This window comes from Electrophorus electricus, chromosome 5 (genome assembly GCF_041902795.1).
Source record: "Electrophorus electricus isolate QZ-2024a chromosome 5, ASM4190279v1, whole genome shotgun sequence".
NCBI classification, from domain to species: Eukaryota; Metazoa; Chordata; class Actinopteri; order Gymnotiformes; family Gymnotidae; genus Electrophorus; species Electrophorus electricus.
Genome location: NC_137501.1, coordinates 4108553 through 4127560, shown reverse-complemented (window position 1 = coordinate 4127560; position 19008 = coordinate 4108553). Strand labels below are relative to the sequence as shown.

The 19008-nt window shown below is 42.4% G+C and overlaps 1 protein-coding gene across 2 annotated transcripts; it reads left to right on the top strand.

Moving 5' to 3' along the window:
* The first annotated feature begins 6816 nt into the window (after positions 1–6816).
* Positions 6817–19006, top strand: fam189a2 (family with sequence similarity 189 member A2). 2 transcript variants are annotated; one of them, XM_027006299.3, is made up of 11 exons: positions 6817–7915; positions 10192–10248; positions 11428–11538; positions 12905–13024; positions 13179–13328; positions 13512–13645; positions 14252–14384; positions 14916–14994; positions 15956–16108; positions 16657–16937; positions 18050–19006. In XM_027006299.3, the coding sequence occupies exons 1-11, from the start codon at positions 7616–7618 to the stop codon at positions 18308–18310; spliced, it is 1779 nt and encodes a 592-aa protein (XP_026862100.2). In that variant the 5' UTR covers positions 6817–7615; the 3' UTR covers positions 18311–19006. The 2 variants fall into 2 exon arrangements, with proteins under 2 accessions (XP_026862100.2, XP_026862101.2); XM_027006300.3 differs by having other exon boundaries at positions 6818–7915; positions 13179–13286.
* The last annotated feature ends 2 nt before the right edge of the window (positions 19007–19008 follow it).

Genomic DNA, 19008 nt, shown 5'->3' with positions numbered 1-19008 from the left:
TTTGGAGACTACCCTTTATTAAAGTGAGCTTGACTGTGCCTGCTGCATTAGCGTGCCTGCTGCATGTGAGGGATGTTCGTGTGGTGGTGTGGTTTTGATGAGGGGTGGTGCCTCAGGTCACAGGACAGACTGCACGGCACTGTAACTGTGATGAAGAGAACCCCCGAATCAACTGCTGTAGGTAGAGTTCACTGAGAAGCAGTGAGTGGGGGCAGTGATGTCATAAAAAAAAAAAAAAAAAAAAAACACTATCAGAGGAAAACTGACACAGAACAGTGGGAAAACCCATAATGTGGTTCTCAACACCACACATGGTGCACAGTTCCATACTTAACTATCAGTGGTATCCCCCAACATTTTATGAGTTGGATCAGGTGGGAAATTGGTGCAGTGTGTTCATGTTTGTTTCAGTCTTCATTCTCAAGGACCTAAGCACAACAGACTTGTACAGCAGGCTAAAGCACATCATTTTGTTGGTCCTACATCCGATCGCTCCCTTACATCAAAGCATAGTTTGAAGTTGGATCCACTCATTTAATAGACATGAGCACATCCAGCAACGATCACACACTCACCAAAGTCTCCCTTAGGAACACTATCATTGCACCTGCCTTCACCTTCTACATGCATAGATACATTTGCCTTACAGGTGCATTTCAGACTTGAGAGATTGTGGATGTCGTCATGCACAATTTGTCATCAGCCAACCTCTAACCCTACCGCTGGTTAGTCTGAGCACAGAATCCCAGCTGAGTGGGTGGCGCCTGAGTGGCAGACCCCACACAGCACCCCAACAAAAGTGCCGTAGTAGTGGCAGGGTGGCGTGTGTATTAGGATTGGCTAGGCTGCATAAGGAGTTCTTGATCTTTGTGTGGTGTATTAGACTTGTACAACATTTGTATGAGTGGTTTATATAGATCATCAAACCATGTAAATTCAACTGGTTAAAAAAATTCTTAGATGAAATGGAAGTGTAATAAGTATTGATTTGTAATGTCATCTGAAGCGTCATGTTTCAGCGAAGTGGGAGCAAACTCCAATGACAAAGCTGCAGACCCTGTGGAGAGACACATGTCAGTAACACACAAGCTCCTCTGTGAGATTCTCACAAAATTCCAGTACAGCCTCAAACCTTTCATCATCCTACTACTCATTTCAGTCATCCATTCCTTATTCAAAGTCTTAGCACATTGTTGACTCTGAGTTCTTCTGAAAACTTGTCAATTTTTCTGAATATATCATTGACACCACACCCCCAAAGGTCTGTATGCAAAATGGACTTGCATATGAATATTGATTTAGAATGCTTGAACAATAAATATAAATATACCTCATAAGGAATATTAACAATTCTAAAATACAGCCTAAAACTGAGATAGCTGAATAATTTGTGTTCATCCTAAAACAGAGCTGAGCCATTACCATTCACATTCCTCCTACGGTTTATGACCATATACACAGTGCTGGAAAATCCTGCCTCCTCTTTCTCATGTGCGTCTGTCAGCAAGGATGAGGGACAATGATCCTAGCTAGTGAAAATGCATATAATAGAATCACAGTATTAGGCTAACATACTGCATAGTGTTAGATTAACCTACTGTATAGTATCAGATTAACATACTGCATAGTGTTAGATTAACCTACTGTATAGTATCAGATTAACATACTGCATAGTGTTAGATTAAACTACTGTATAGTATCAGATTAACATACTGCATAGTGTTAGATTAACCTACTGTATAGTATCAGATTAACATACTGCATAGTGTTAGATTAAACTACTGTATAGTATCAGATTAACATACTGCATAGTGTTAGATTAACCTACTGTATAGTATCAGATTAACATACTGTATAGTGTTAGATTAACATACTGTATAGTATCAGATTAACATACTGTATAGTGTTAGATTAACATACTGAATAATATTAGATTAACCTACTGTATAGTATCAGATTAATATACTGTATAGTATCAGATTAACCTGTATAGTATCAGATTAATATACTGTATAGAATCTGATTAACATACTGTATAGTGGTAGATTAATATACTGTATAGTATCATATTAACATACTGTATAGTGTTAGATTAACATACTGTATAGTATCATATTAACATTGTATAATATCAGATTAACATACTGATTTGATTTGTAGAAGAGCTTTGGAAAGCAAAACTTAAGACTTCTAAAGCTGAAGCCAATATGGCAAATTTTTATTTAATGTAATGATAAATTGTGTTTAATAAAAGCAAAACAATAAAAGTAGCTCTGTTAATCATGTTTCATATACACATACATACCTACATACATACATACATACATACATATAGAAACAGATCGTTTTGGACAGAGGTCCTTCATCAGCTGTGCAAGCAAAGCAAATCTTTTAAGATTTCCAACACTTAAAAACAAACAAACAAACACATACACACACACACACACACACACACATCAGCAATGGCACCACACTGTTTCTCACCGTTTACGGATTCATAGCTAAGATCACGTGAGGGCACCTGTTGCCAGGTGTTTAAAGAGTTATACAACACCCGGTGTAAGTGTCCTGGAGTAGAGTTTTCTCACTAGCTTCTGGGTATATTGGTGCTGTACGCTGAACTGGGGTCTGTGAACATTAACCTGAGTTAAGTGCCCTTGCTGTCCAAGTGAGCCAGGACCAGGTGGATGACAGAGACATCCTTTGTGGAGCATTTATGCTTGTAAGCATATCGGTGGAGGTCCAGTATTGGTGGGAAGTTGTCCTTAATGTAAGAAATGCCCAGGTCCTTAACGTGTTGTCCTTAATGTGAGAAATGCCCAAGTCCTTAACGTGTTGTCCTTAACGTGAGAAATGCCCAGGTCCTTAATGTGTTGTCCTTAACATGAGAAAAGTCCAGATCCTTAATGTGTTGTCCTTAACGTGAGAAATGTCCAGGTCCTTAACATGTTGCCTTTAACGTGAGAAATGCCCAGGTCCTTAATGTGTTGTCTTTAATGTGAGAAATGCCCAGGTCCTTAATGTGTTGTCTTTAACGTGAGAAATGCCCAAGTCCTTAATGTGTTGTCCTTAACGTGAGAAATGTCCAGGTCCTTAACGTGTTGTCTTTAATGTGAGAAATGCCCAGGTCCTTAACGTGTTGTCTTTAACGTGAGAAATGCCCAGGTCCTTAATGTGTTGTCCTTAACATGAGAAAAGTCCAGATCCTTAATGTGTTGTCCTTAACATGAGAAATGCCCAGGTCCTTAACGTGTTGTCATTAACATGAGAAATACCCAGGTGCTTAAAGCACTTCATAGGAGGATCAATAGGAGCGATGTGACTGAGGACATTTCCAGCATGGGGATGACAGATGCTGTAATGGGGCCTGTTTGGCAGCCTGCACCAGGGTGATGTTGAAGATGTCTGGGAAAACATCAGCTACCTTAGGGTCAGCAGCTTCGCTTGGGTTCAGCCCCTTCAGGATCCTCCTCTCACTGTCAGCAGTCACAGAAAACCAGTGGGCGGACGGATTCCCACTGGTTCCACGCTGAATGCTTCAGAATGAGCATAGAAAGCGTTTGGAGTGTCTGGGAGTCGTGTCATTGGTAAAAAACATGGCTCTTCTTCCTGTGAAAGCAGCAATTTAACCTGCCAGGTTGTGGGTTGTTAAAGGTCTTTGAATTTGTATTGAAGCAAAATAAAACGAGTAGCCTATGCAACGTCATGACGGACTGTATCAAACGCTGCAGTAAGATCCAGTGTGGAAATTCAGTGTGATGATTATGCCTTTGACTAGAAGTCTACGGTGTGCAGGATGGTGAAGTTCAGGGATAGCACAGCTGCCTGTGGTGGTTCAGTCCTACTCAGTGACTGCTCCGACAGCCAGCTACTCAGTTTCACAAACTGGGGTCTCTCTGACAGGTAGGCTGTGACCCAGGTGATCATGGAGGTGTCCACGTGCATTCTAGCCATCTTCTCATTTAGGTCGGATGTTACTGAACACACTTACCTGGGAGCAGACCTTCTGCAGTGAGTGGAGTAGCACATCCTCCACCATCCAACCACCGATGGCCGACGGGATTGTTTTCTACAGCTCTGGCACCCTCTTCTGACGAAGGTGCAGGTTGCCGAAGTGCTGAAGTATCCTACACAGCTGGTTGACTCATTCCTTAAGTAAGCTCATTCCAGGCTAATTCCATACTTGACCAGGTTTAGCTTCTTCAGCTGTTTCATCTCTTGTGGGACATGTAAGGGGTGGGGGGTCCTATAGGGTATAAGGAAAGACTTTTAAATGTTAATTATATGGAAATGCCATATGTTTGATTTAGACTTTGGGGGGGTACTGCTCACATTTATGGAATTTAGCTGAGGCTTTTATCCAAAGCAACTTACAATTATGACTGAGTACAACTTGAGCAATTGAGGGTTAAGGGTCTTGCTCAGGGGCCCAACAGTGGCACCCTGACAATGGTGGGGCTTGAACCAGCAACCTTCCAATTATAGGTCAAGTACCTTAACCACTGCTTCACACCACCCAAACTATTATACCATTATACACTTCTCACACTACCCAACCTAACACATTTTATAAGTAATGCGAGCAGCAGGAATATTACGGGCTATATTTTGCAGTGGGCTTGAGTTGGAAACGTTTACTGGAACAGGTAGTGTCATTGCTTCTGTGAAATAATGATTCATAGCCAGCATGTATGCCTTTTAAAGACACTTCAGACATCAGGGGTGAGGCCCTGAAATATGTGCTGTGTGTAGCGTCAAGGAATCGGTTAATGCATAAAGGTTGTCATGTCTTTGAAGTCCATAATAACCTGTAGTCTTGTAGCCTGGTATTACTCTCTGATGACAGCATAACAGGTTCACAAATATGTGAATATTTTCAAATATATTCACAAATATATGAATGCATAATGGAAGACACAGAAATTGATTACTGTTATTTTATTATTATTGATCTGTTGTGTTAAGGAACCATTTTTTATAGTTCTAATACACATGTAACAAGTCTCAGGTTAGAGGAGTGATGGCCAGGAAGTAGCCAACAAAAATAAAATATATGCTTAAAGAGATAAAACACTATATACATTTGCCAAGATTTAACAAGGAAATGAGTCAACGCCACCACCTTTTGGCCAAAAAAAAGCACTGCACATGAATTGAAGTATATATGATGATAAAGTTATCTTTGATCTTTAACCTATGTAAATGATTATATAAATACACAAATGTATATAAAATCCTACCTGTTCTTTTTCTCTACATGACAGAGCATGTTTTGAAATAGAAGGGATGAAATTTGGCTATACTGCATCATGCCTTGCAATATAGCAAATAATCATTAGCTACAGGGTTTCAGACCTGGAGTTTGTTTAAGGTTTAGGAATGATTAAGAGTTGGATTAGGGGTTACTGCTGAGGTTCAGATGAGGGTTAGTAGGGTTGGGATTAGGGTAGGAGATGGAATTGGGGTTAGGATTATTTAAATTTGGGAAAGGTGTCATCCTATAAATTAATTTATTTTCAAAATACACACACACAATTTTAGATGTTTCAAGTTTCAAGTTTCAAGTTTGGTTTATTTGTCACATACATAGTCATACACAGTACAACACGCAGTGAAATGGTGGAGAGTGCTCTGTCCAAACTGAGGAAGAGAACCAGGGGTGCATAGAGAAAAAAAATATATATACAGATAAATATATATTCTATGTATGTACAAAAATATATTAACAATGTATGTACAATATATGTATATTATGATTATATACACAATGTACAATGTATATGGTTGAGTATATATGTACACAATCTACAGAATGTACAGATCCATTGTATAGTATCATATCTACAGTTGTTGTAACAGGTTAATTGAGTATAAATCTAAATCTATATATACAGATGTACAGATATACAGTCATGTTACGTGGTGGTGGTCCCCACAGTTTATCAGTTTCCCTGATTCAGGGCCCGAATGGCCTGTGGGAAGAAGCACCCTTAGCAAACAATTTTCTTTTCAAACTTTAGCTCCTCACTCTACAAGTGCTCTGCATAAGTGAGAATGTCTTGATGGAAAAGCATCATAGGTAGTGCCTTATGAAGCCGGTTAGCAGAACACCCAATATGCGCAAAGATGCCATCAAAGTACAGGATAGTTACATTGAAGAATCAAAAATCTAACATAGTCAACATTTATCACAGAATAATCACGTGTTATTTAATTGGTTTCATGCCCTGGTTTTTTTTTTTTTTTAGTGTAGAAAAACAAATAGTAGGTGTGTCCAAACGTTTGACTGGACACACCTACTATTGGATAAACATTTTTATAATATCCTATTGCACCCATAATAGCACTGAACAAAAACAACATTATTTACACGATGCTGATAGAAGATGGAACAAATGAAAATACAGCAGATAATATGCTCCTACATCCATAATAACAACTGAATCACATAAAAATGTTATGTAATGAAAATATATGGCCTACTGTAAGATAAATAGATCAGCAAAATACATTTTATTATTTATTGTATTTAAAAATATTTTCTTGATCTGTGCATAAGTGGCTTCAATTTAAATTGTAATGTTTTAGACTGCATCGTTCAGAAATGAATCCAAGACTGTTGATTCTTATCTAACGGTTTAACAATCTAATGAAGTCAGACTCCTTGCGTCTGGATGTGTGTCGACTTCCTTGTTATTCTAAACGCTAAAGTGTAACGCAAGCCATTTCAGACCAGGTCTAGGACTAATCAGGGGGGCTTACCAGAAATGTCTTATGGTCACATATCAGTCACACTCTCAAGACCAAGCATTGACACAGTGTCAAAATATCATCAAACCAAACATCCAAAGTACAATCCCGTTGACGTAAGAAAAGTTTGTTTCGAATCGGTTTTTTATTGAGCACTTTGGTCCTCACTTTTATGCCAAATCTGAATAATATGATTGTTGAATTCAGCTTTCTAAAGCAAAAAATGGCTGGTTTTAAAACAGAATACCATACAATACCCTAAAACAAAACATAGATTGGTGAACGTGGGGCATGGGGTGCCATCTCATCGACGGCTACACGCGAATACATGCTGAAATGTGCTTGGGCCCCGTTGAGCCGTAAACCATCGCCACAGAATACCTTTACTCAACACATATTCGGCTCTTGTCAGCAGTATTTATATTTACGGCATTATCTTTGTCTTTGTAAACACATTCTCTACCGCAAAATATTTGCATCCATTTTTAGGTCAATTTCTACGTCTTATTTTATTAGTTAAACACACTGCAGTACACGCGTACGTAATTTTATAATAAATATAATCAATATTCTTCCCTCATCCGCGCTACTCTGTACGTGGTTGTGGCCTATTCCCACTCGTCCTCCGTCCTCCGCCTTTCCTGTCTCTCGGCCAAGAAATGCGAAACGCAATCCGAGCACCAGGTCACAGAGAGTAGTTATTTTAAACCCTAAAACTCGGCTACCTCGAAAGAGCATGGGTATACAAGCAATCGGACTGTCAATCGACATCGGTTTACTTGACTTGAAGTAAAATGAAGGAACGCCCGTCAGCGCTTCGCGTCCGTTTACCGCTTGCTGTTCCTTTGCTGCTTGCGCGTTGCCAATGTCTCTACCAGTAGTCCTGCCTGGATCTTGCTGCCGATTAACCGGGGCTTCGTTCGCCCCACACTTTTCAGATTCGTTTTACAGAAGCCGCGACCGCCGCATGCCCGCCGCTCCGTCGCGCACGCCTGGATCTCAGTCCGGGCTCATCCCGGAGTGGCCGCCCGGCCGACCGCTGCTGTCGCTCGGGCTGCTGCAGCTGGTTCTCGGCTGCGCCATGGTGGCGCTCTCCTTCGGGGCTCTGTCCCTCAGTAGCTCGCCCCCCATAAGGAATTCCTGTCCGTTCTGGGCAGGATCTTCAGTGAGTATCGTGGAAGACTGTACCTTCGTTTTCAGCCAAACTTGTAGCCTGTTTCTTTTCCTCCACTAGGGATTGCTTTCGGCAAAACAAGATGCAAATGTGTAAATAAGCTGTTCGCATCAACAGGTATCACACTGATTTGAATGCTTTTGTTTTAAGTAGCCCAATATCACTGTTATGACGTATAGAAATTCGCTCTAAACTGCACAACGGAGTACATGATATTACTTTATCTCTTGCGTAATGAAATCTACACAACAGCGTGATTCAGGGTGACAGGCCGCTGATGTGTTTGGAACTAGTTATAAACATTACTGAAGCTGTCGAAACTCATATGGCACAAACTTAGGAGTTACCCTTCTACGACACAGAAACGTTTGCGCAATGTTCCTTCTTTACTCTGTTCTGTTTAATCTGTTTATGCCGAAAGTGTTTCCCTAGCACTTGTGTTGTGAGCGAAAACATGCATGCGAGTGTTGAGGTTTCTCCTGTCAAGTATTGCTGCTGGAAGTGAGCTCCACATTGCAATGGGGCGGTGCTGTAAGATGGCACTGGTCACATAGCAACTGTTGAGACTTACGCCTCCTCATACACTAATGTTTTCTCAGGATGCCAAAGGTCTTTGATTTGCAAACCCTGCCCACTTCCTCAGAAATAAGGGGTGGTATGTGGTAGCTCTGCCAGGCAGGGGCACCGCCAGGGATTTCGAGCACAATGAGGAGATACACTACAGCGCCAGAGACACCCCTCACCCCACTGCACCCAGCTCACAATATTAATGCTGAAGTAATTCAGTCTGCCCAAACTGGGTTTCTCTCAGCAACAATGTTCCAGACTTTATTTTTGTTGTTGTGTTGTTGTTTGTTTATTTTTTTGCTTGCACGATATAAGAAACTTGATGAGTTTAAACCTCCTCTGTTTGAATGAAGATAAAACCGAGATGGTTATGTTTGGACGACCTGAAGACTTTTGGACAAGCACATTACTGCTTTTGGTTCATTAGCTTGCTACAGTAGACCACGTATCTAGGCGTGATTTCTGATAGCGCTTTAAATTTTGATAAGTTGATTAGTTCTGTTGTAAAAATAGTTTCTTTCAGTTAAGAGATTTAGCAAAGACAAAGGCCTATTTGTCTTTTAATGATTTTAAAAATGTCATTCGCGCTTCTAATTCTTTTCCATTATATTACTGTTCATTATATTCATTAAATTCATTCTTTTAATTAATTCCTTATATGTTGGCGAGGATCCGTTGACACTGTGTAGTCTGCAGCTCGTCTTTTACCTGGGAGAAGGAAGTGTGATTCTACACTGTCTCTTCTGGCGTTCCCATCACTGGATTACCAGGGAAATTTAGGATGGATTTTATGATTTTATAGTTTAGGATTTAGGATTGATATTGAGATATTCATAGATATTGATATTCATAGTTGGGCGTTAAAGCCCTGAATGGGATGGTACCATCAGAGATTCTAGAGGTGTGTCTTCCACTGAAAGCCAACTTTGTGCTTTTAAGAGACCCCAGGTCAGAGGTCAGGAGTAGAGGTGATCCAGGTTTAGGTGACTCTTTGGAATACCGTGCCTTCCCAAATTAGGACTGCTCAATCGTTGGATATTTTTTAGTCAATCCTGAAATCGCATTTCTTTACTTTGGCAGTTAACTCTAGCTGAGTTGGTGTAGTGATCGTAACTATTTTAATGTCTGTCATATTATTAAGATTTAGCTGCTTTTCCTGCTATGATTGTGTATGTTTTACCTTATGATCATTTTACATCATTTTGATCATTTTGTTTAAGCATCATTGTGTTAATATGCTATACAAATACATTTTGCATTGTTTAAAAAAAAAAAAAAAATACAAATGACTAAATGGTAATAGAAATACTTTTCTAGAACATTCCACTCAGCTGACTGGTACATACAAACTGGAAACAGGAAATAGCAGTCAAAACGTCCAAAGGAAAAAGGCATTTATCTGATGTGGAAGTGAGCCAGCTGTGGACAGATATCTGAGCAAGTGTGTTTTCGGAAGTCCTCACAAACACCAGCCAAAACAAGGGTCAAAAAAACACGAAGAAAAAAAGTTCCCTTGGCCCCATGAAGATGCATTGTGCATGTGTTCTTGGAAAAGGATAGCATTATGCAAATTAATGCATGCTCATTGGTCCATTAGCTTTTAATTAGAGTTACCCAAGCCACCATTCTGGGGCGAAGTGTCCCTGTCATCTGTTGGTCCAGGTGCACTGTACTGAATGTATCGATTCCCCTCTCCTCAGGTCATCCTCTCAGGGATCATCGGCCTCACAACATGGAAGAGACCCATGCTCTTGCTGGTACGTGTCTCTCCCTCTCTCTCGATCGATGGAGAAAGGGTTGTACTTTTTTGGCAGTGACTCACACTACCACTGGACCTCTGTAATCACGTGGTCTGAAGCAATATTTTTTCCTAATTAGCCGAACCTCAAGGTGTCCCGTTTTGCTCTTCCCATGGGAACAAACTCCACCTCGTACGGGTGTTTATGCCAGAGGCAGAGGGTGGGATAGCCGCTTTGTTCCTCGAGTAGGCCATCCAAGTAGTCGTTTCGAGATTAAACTCGGTTAATGTCAGGCTTTTAACATCCTGTTTTTTTTTTTTTTTCCAGCCGGAAGCCCCATATCACAAATCGCTCATCTCCTGCAGTCATAACCTCCAGTCATCAGAAAGCTTTTGATTATTCATTCGCTCCTTGTCTATATGCTGCCGTTATGGTGTTTATAATGTTATTAGCCGTGAAGGTGGAAAGAACAGCTTCATGAAGAGATTTTATAGTAGATTCCATTATGGACGGTACTAAATTCCTCAGTTCTTGGGCACCTGTCCGTGTTTGGTGCACACAGGAATCATATGTTACTGTAATCACACCTTTATTGTGTCCCTGGGGTTGCTTGAAAATGATGTTCGTGTAGTCATGTGACAGCAGAGAGGTCACATTGTACCAGTGTAAGCGCAGATACAAGGACACTCTGTTATTCTTTAAACACACAGAAAGCATTGTTCTGTAGCGTACTGTGCAGTGTGCAGCTTTAGCATGTATTATAGTGCATATAAAACTATAAAGATTTGTAGAATACTGAATAGCAAGAGCTTGGTATGCCAGAGTGAGGACTTGATTCATTTTAACATTAATATTAATTTTATTCACATTTTCTGGTTTCCTGTCACTAAAGGAAGGTTTGTGCTGAATAGATTTGAATTAAAGATTGAAGAAGATTGTTATTATTTAGGTTATGGACATATACATAACCTAAATAACAGGTAATGTATCTATAACTTATGAAGTCCCATTATAAACCTGTAAGTTTATCAGGACTTATCATCAGAACTGATTATTGATCTCTCACACTCTCTATCCTTACTCACTCTCTCTCTCTCTCTCTCTCTCTCTCTCTCTCTCTCTCTCTCTCTCTTTTCTGCCATATTTCTACCCCCTGCCCTTTGTGTCTCTGTGTCTTTCTGTGTCTTCCTCTCTCAGGTGAACCTGTTTGTGTTGCTGTCCGTGGTGTGTATCCTCCTGAACCTGGCAGCCTTCATCCTTTGCTGCCAGGGAGCTCAGCTGGTGTCCAACTCCAACTTCTGTCAGCTGGTGAGATCGCCTTCAGATCCGTTACCCTGCTACGCTGCTCCATTCAGAACCGTTACGCTGCCTCGTTCAGATCCGTTACGCTGCTACGCTGCTCCGTTCAGATCCGTTACGCTGCTACGCTGCTCCGTTCAGATCCGTTACGCTGCTACGCTGCTCCGTTCAGATCCGTTACGCTGCTACGCTGCTCCGTTATTTCTCTCCAGGTGCCGAGCCATAGCTCAGATGGCTCTTTCCGCAGATAACGCATAGTGCTATATAATTTGCCTCATCTTGGTTTATTATTATATTATATATCTCATATTACACATTCTGAAATTCAGGTGGAGTAGCTCCAGTTCCATCAAAATGTTATTCTAAACCACTGTAAGATAGACAGACATTATTTTTGGCCAGGGCCGCTGGCTTGGTTAGCCAGAGTAAGCACTATCGGTTAAGCCAAAGCAACTTTAATCTATAAGCAGAGTGAATCCAAGTCAGGGTCAGCGCCCTGAAATAGAGCGTGAAGCCCCGTCTGCTCATCTATGGATCCCGAGCTCATACAGCTGACCCACCACACTGGCCTTCTTCTACCCCCCCATCTCTCTCTCTCTCTCTCTCTCTTTCTCTCTTTGAGTAAAGGAGACTACAGTCCTAGTTTTGCCATCTGTTCCTGAATCAGGTGTTTAGGTGCAGCCAGTTTTTGCCGCCAGAAGGTTGAATCTGAACTGGGTTGTTCCTCGAATGCCCTACGCGGCTCTGCTACAGTAGCCTTGCTTCTTTCCAGGACTTTGTCGGTCTTGCTTCTATGTGCCTCAGTCTTGCTGTATCTGTGAGCAGCAACAATTCAGTCTGAAAAACAACAGGCCCTAAAAGACTCTAATCTCGGATTTGTGCAAACACAAACAAAAAAAACCCCCTCAACCTCAAGGGCTTGTTTTTACTGTTTTATTAAACACAATATTATAATGTTTAGTTTTTTAATGCATTACATATATTGTTGAATATACTTATTATTGCAGTATGTTAATGATAGCCCATTTATTCCTATATACACGTTAGCCAACCAGCTCTCTATCGGATGTTTCTGAGCAGAGGATCAATGCTGGCAGTGACATTGACGCATGTGAAAACACCAGGAGCCCTGCTGTGCCCCCCCCCCCCCCACACACACAGTGTGTGTCACGCACACACACGACACACGCTGCCGTACCACTACCACGTCGGCATCTCTGCGGCAGTATCTGGTCAGCGACCCGAGTGGTGACGAACAGGGAGGCGGGCAGTTGATGAATTGCGCAAGACAACAGATGGACTACAGGCGGTTAACCACCATTAACAGATGATCCCAACAGATGCCAGACTGACGGAGCACTCGGATGTGTTTCAGAGCGAGCGCGGCGACATCTGCAACTGCTGTGCCGAGAGCCCGAGTAGCCAGTGTCAGGACGAGAAGCTGCTACGCATTTACGCTGGCCACTCGTGCGAGACCATGCGAATACTGCTTAAGGTCTGGGCCTGCAGTGCCTGCCATACCTTACATTACCTCACATCACCTCACATACAAACGTGAGGGTGCATGAGAACAGCTGTGAAATGCTGCACGCGATCTATCTCTGTGCGGTCCCACAGGCCGGATTACGTTTTGTGCTTCTTTGTTCCAGAAAGTTCTGTTTGCGCTGTGTGCACTGAACGCGCTGACCACAGCGGTGTGTCTGATCGCAGCTGCTCTCCGATACCTCCAGATCTTCTCTGCCAGACGACCATGCATGGTGAGAGGGCCCGGTTCAGTTCCATTTCACACTGGAATAAAGGTTAGATTCGTGCCTTGTTTTTACACGCTGACATATAATCTCGATGACACGAGCCCAGCTCTGCTGTACCCTGTCCACACGCTCGCACATGGCGAACGTGTTTCACAAGCGTTTAGTAACCCGGGCCACGTGCTTAGCTGCTGACAGGTTGACAGGTGTGGGAACTTTATTCCTCTCTGGCAGGTGGAGGTGCAGAATGTTCCAGAAGAGAGAGAGGAGCAGCAGCGCTTCTCCGATCCGGAGGAATTTGTGCCGCCCGCACCACCTCCATCCTACTTCTCCACCATCTACTCCTGTACCCCACGGCTGGCGCGCAGGTATCAGACCTACCAGACCTCGCCCACGCCCACACCGTCCGGTCTGCATAAGCGCTTAACCTCCCACATCTTCCAGCTGATTTATATAAAACAATGAGACCATGATAAGATTCCTAACCCTGATATGTGTCTTTCAATAATATTTCCAGAGCACATTATAAATAACTTGTGCATAACTTAATAATTTTAAATGTTTAATTTAATAAGAAATACTTTTGAACGAACAAAAATAATTGTTTATTAAATATTTGAAGTTCAACAGGAGTGAAAAGCAATAGGACTGTTGATGGTAAGAATATAAGTAGCAAAATTAAGAGGATACGGTCTCAGCCAGACAGATTTATTACCTCATACCAGCTCTCGACCTTACACTCCATTTACGCTGGGATTACCCCCCCCCCCCCCCCACACACACACACCCATGAAAAGCCCCTTCAAGTGCATTCTGTTCTGCACAGCACAGTAAAGGTCCTCAGAGGAGCTTTACAGTATGCGATATACTCCGTTTTCATGGCGCGGGGGTAGGCCGGCCTATAGCCGTCCTGTGCCTTCACCTAGTTCCTGCTGCTGGAGCACGTTTCATGAGAAATGTGTCCATTTGGCCAGGATGTTCGGGGACAGCGTGATCCCACTGCCCCATATATACGGCGCCCGGATCAAAGGCGTGGAAGTCTTCTGTCCCCTGGACCCCCCTCCCCCTTACGAGGCCGTCGCAGCTGTGGAGACCCCGCCCCTTCTGGTGAGCAGGCGTGGCGTTAGCTAGGGCTAGGTACAGCTAGGGTTGAGGAAGCATGCGTTTTTTGTTTTTTTTTTTTGTTTTTTAACCCATCACTACCAACATTGTCAAGGTTCTTTAAAAGATTTGTAAGATTTACACTATTTGTTTTGGGTTTTTCTTTCTAGCTTTTAGTTTGTTTCTATTTGTGTTTTTTTGGTTCTAGCATGACAATGACTAACAGTTTTATATTCATGCTGTGTAAATAAACAGTAGTGGCAATTGCATCACGGTATGTCGGAACAAGGAATAGGCTTGCAATTATGCTTGGTAGATAATGCATACGCCATAAAAAAAAACACACACACAGAGCTTAATCAAAATATTGGTTTTAAGAATTGTAATTAAATATTTTCCCCAGATTTTGCATCCCTAGGTCTGACTGACCTCTCATCACTTTCTGTGGGTTTTCACCAGACCCACTAACATGCAGGAGTTGTCACTTACATTGGCATGCGCTCAGCCATGAGAAGTCTGACACTGTGTTTATATCAGGTGCAGGGCTCCGAGGCTCAAGTGTCGGATCCTACAGAAGGGCTTTCGTGCTGCTCTGTGATGGATATAGTAAACGACGGTGAGCCATGTTCCTTCCTTTCACTGGCGTTAAGCACGACGGAACGCAAAGAGAATCGCAATATACGCATGTTTGATGTTTTTCTGACATTACAAGCTTTTCTGACATTAAAGATATCGGCATGGCCTCAGTCTTGCAGTCTCGAGCTGGACATCTCTCACTGAAGATTGTGGTCTGAATTCATCTCACACCATTTATGTGAGCAGTGCCCTTGGGTAGAGACTATATTAACAGTTCCGTTTCTATATTTACTCAAAATAGGCAAGTGGTATAACCTCACGGTTACCCACAATTACATCACTCCTGAAATGGAATGTATTTTAGTGGCCCCCCCATGTCTCCTTCTCTTTTCCCGATTCCTCTGCAAGTGCACGGTATTGTGGGCCAGAAAACGAATGATTCCATTGGTTTCTGCGGAAGCTAAAATTAACCTGTATTCAGCCGATTGCTTTAATGACAAAATACCTGTATATCTCATACATTAGGGCTTGTTTAATTATCTGGTTATAGTTCAGTAGAGCTGTTGCCACCTGTTGATGATAAGATGGCCTGATTTGGAGTTGCAATGATCGAAGATGGAATGATTTCAAAATAAACTGAGTAAATGTACTCAGACTCTTTTCAAATACGTTCACTGTATTGTCCACTGAATTGTCTATTTTAGTCTGCACATATATGAACTGGCAACAAACAGTGTTAGTCTGAAACTGGACGAGACACACTTCCACACATTTTGCTAACAGAAGTGCTTTATTTGCTGCCAGAAATACTTATTGCCTAGATAAATTTTAGTTAGTTTTTTTTTTTTTTTTTTTTTTTTTTTTTTTTTTTTTGTGGTTTTTGTGCGTGTTGTGTATATATAATCACAGTTTAGTGACCCGTCCTCCCCTGAAGCACTCTCTGCTTCTGCCGTACGATGGAGTCACATTCTAAACCTGCAGGGTTACTCTTCTCTCTTCAGGCAGGTGTCTGCCGGGCCCCACCCCAAGCCCCCCACGATGCCCCGTGCCGCCCGTGCAGGTGCCCATGGCCGCCAAAGTGAGCAGGAAGGCCCGCAGGCCACGGACGCGCAGGTCCAACAGTGACCCTGTTCTCCTAGACCTGGCTGCCAAAGGTACCTGGACAAGTTCAGGATAAGATACGTAGCACATTCGGAGCCATTACGTTGTAAGGAACGGCGCACCGTGGGTTGTTTGAGGCGCCTGGTCGACCTGAGCAAATTGTTTTGTAAAAACACAACATTTTTCATCAAGGTGGACAAAGGACCACTTTGATTTGGGGTTCTTTAGGGACCGTATGTGGGGGTTAGAGTTCTGGGGCGGACAAATCTTTAGGCTCTGTTCCATGTCATGTCAAACTGGAAGCACACAAAAGTTATTAGACATTCCAGGTTTTTATGCTATAATGGAATACACATACGTTTCAGTGGATCCAGAAGAACATGGCACACGTAAAAAACTAATATAATGAATGGAACCTATTGTTTTTTTCTCAAAAACTAACAGTGCGATAACTGATAAATTAGCATAATTATTATTTGACATTTGCTGCCTGATGCCCATCACCTCTCAGTCAACATTTCTGTCAAAGTTCCCCTTAGAGACTTTGCAACACAGCGCAATTCATTCCTCAATTGCCGTTCTTCTCGCCACCCCCCCGCAGTAATGAGGTGTGAGGCGGCTACACAGACGGAAATGGGGGCGGGGCCAGCCGCTGTCACCATGCGGCGGGGGCGGGGCCCTCGTCGGCCACGCCCCTCCTCCATGGTCGACTACCAGAGCTACAGGGACACCAAGCTGCTGGTGGCCCAGTTCCTGCAGCAGTCGTCCTCGTGCAGCCTCACGCGAGAGGTGCGGGAGTTGATCGACAGCATCACGAGCGTTCTGCGCTCGGACGAGGAGCACATGGAGGAGGTGCTGCGCTGCGCCTGCCTCATAGACCAGGTGACACAAGCCAGCACGCTTTTTTAAAAAATGCATTATTTGTGAAACTAAAAATGTATCTTATTTATTTGATATTTATTATAATCTTATTTATTTGAAGGCAGTGTGAATTTGGTACCATTTAGCGGCGATGAATACCACAAAATTATTGCCAACCACACCAGGTAGTCACATGTCAAGTGATGAGATTTCTTTAGATAAATATGTAGATACTGTATTTAGCTGTAAAACTGTTATAGCGTCCATGTAGGATTATTACAGTTAGCCTACTTGTTCTGCATTGTGGTACACTGCGGGGGAAAAAGCTGTTTTGCATACTAATACAAGCTAACATTACCGAATGCATCGTAAAAAGCTATTTTATATTAGGCGTTTAGTCTGGTTGCGAGACAGCGTATAGACTACCATTAACGTTACGGATCTTACAGACCCGAGATCCAAAGGGTTTTTACCTGTCATGTTTATTGGCTATGACTTAATCAGTTGAGGCTCTCAGTAATGTCACCGGATTTTTGTTTTTTGTTTTTTTCTTTTTCGCATAAATACGATCCTCGTAGCAGTTAACTTTATTTTTTAATACTGACCCGGGAGGAAAAGGTTACGTTTCTGTTGATAACTACGCCCATGCCCTTGTGCTAGCTACAGCTATCACACAACTTGCTTTTCGACTGGTGCAGATTACCTGGCCTGCAGGAAACGGGTATCTTCAGCCTCACCTGGCCATCAGCAACCGCGTTATAGTGCCAAAAATGTAAAATGTCGTTTCAGGTACTCTATAGAGCCAGTGTTTAGTTTGTCCCTTCTGGGCTATTGTATAAACATGGAGGCCTCTGATGGGAGACAACTCTATGAAGGGTTCATTCTAAGATAACGAAAACTCGTGATTATATGCAAATGAAAACATTAGTATACTGTATTCCATTTCTGCCAACAGATCCACTTGAATCTTACACACGGAAAAGACACAAAAGAAAAGGCCTTTGTAATTTTAAGGCACATTTCATAGCTGGTTGACGCCTGGAATATTAGATATTAAGCAGTCTTAGATGTGCAGTAAATATAGTGGTTGTTATTGCCAAACAAGAGTTCCAGCTGTGGCTCTTGCGCTCCAGGTGATGTCCGGGAGTGGTGGGTCGTCACGGGCAACCCAGACCAGACAGCCTCGGTGGGACTGCACCTCCAACACGGTGCCCCTACGAAAGCAGCCAGGCCTGCTGCACCTGTGGAGCTGCGGCGACCTCAGCACGTTCACCTTGGCCGAGCTGCACCTGGCCAGCAAGGAGGCTCGGTCGGGCTCGCGGCCTGGAGCCCGACGCCTCCCACATGAGCGGCCCCACAGCCTGATGGGAGTGTCCCAGGAAACAGTTATCTGAAAGCCGAAGAAAGAAAGACTGACGTCTGCTCTGGAGCTAAGGAACATCTGCCTTCAGCGGCAAGAAGCTGAAACAAAACAGCTGTCATCATTTGTGGTTTTTATTATTTTTCAACTTATTTTTTTTTGTTGCAGGGGTGTGTGTGTTTTGTGGGTCGCACTAGAAGTTGGGAGTTTTCTGTATTGAGTTTTCTGTGCTTTGGCACAGCTGAGATAATGCGATGGAAAGCAACAGAACGATTATTGTTATATGCTAATGATCATGATTTCTTACAAAGGATGTACTCTTTCACATAAAATACTAGAACATGGATTAATACATTGTTTGGTTAAATTCTTATAAAAATGAAACTGGGGCAGTTTTGAGCCTTACAGTCATCCCAGTTTTCTTGCCCACAAATATATTTTTGAACTTGATGTGACCTGCAGATTTGTAATTATTTTATTAATATTCTAAACGTATTGTTTGTACATTTATCTTCGGTATTCCATCTACTGTCCTACTCGTGGAATTCAGTGTGCATGGGTAATATGTTTTAAAGGTCAGCGGAGCGGCCTGAAGACTTCCTGCTTCGGATGTTCACCCTTCATCGGTTGAAAATCAAGATGTGAACTTTAAAGCCATGACAACCATGACAATCATGTATCAAAAACAGCAGCTTTCTATGTCACAGTAAAACAGAATGATTGTAGTACAGA

What these genes read in the sequence shown, in the direction of transcription:
- fam189a2 (XM_027006299.3), top strand. Translation starts at nt 7,616, where the DNA reads ATGTCTCTACCAGTAGTCCTGCCTGGATCTTGCTGCCGATTAACCGGG. An exon ending in ACCCCACGGCTGGCGCGCAG is followed by an intron (nt 13,646 to 14,251) that starts GTATCAGACCTA and finishes CCATTTGGCCAG; the next exon opens with GATGTTCGGGGACAGCGTGA. An exon ending in GCGCCTGCCTCATAGACCAG is followed by an intron (nt 16,938 to 18,049) that starts GTGACACAAGCC and finishes CTTGCGCTCCAG; the next exon opens with GTGATGTCCGGGAGTGGTGG.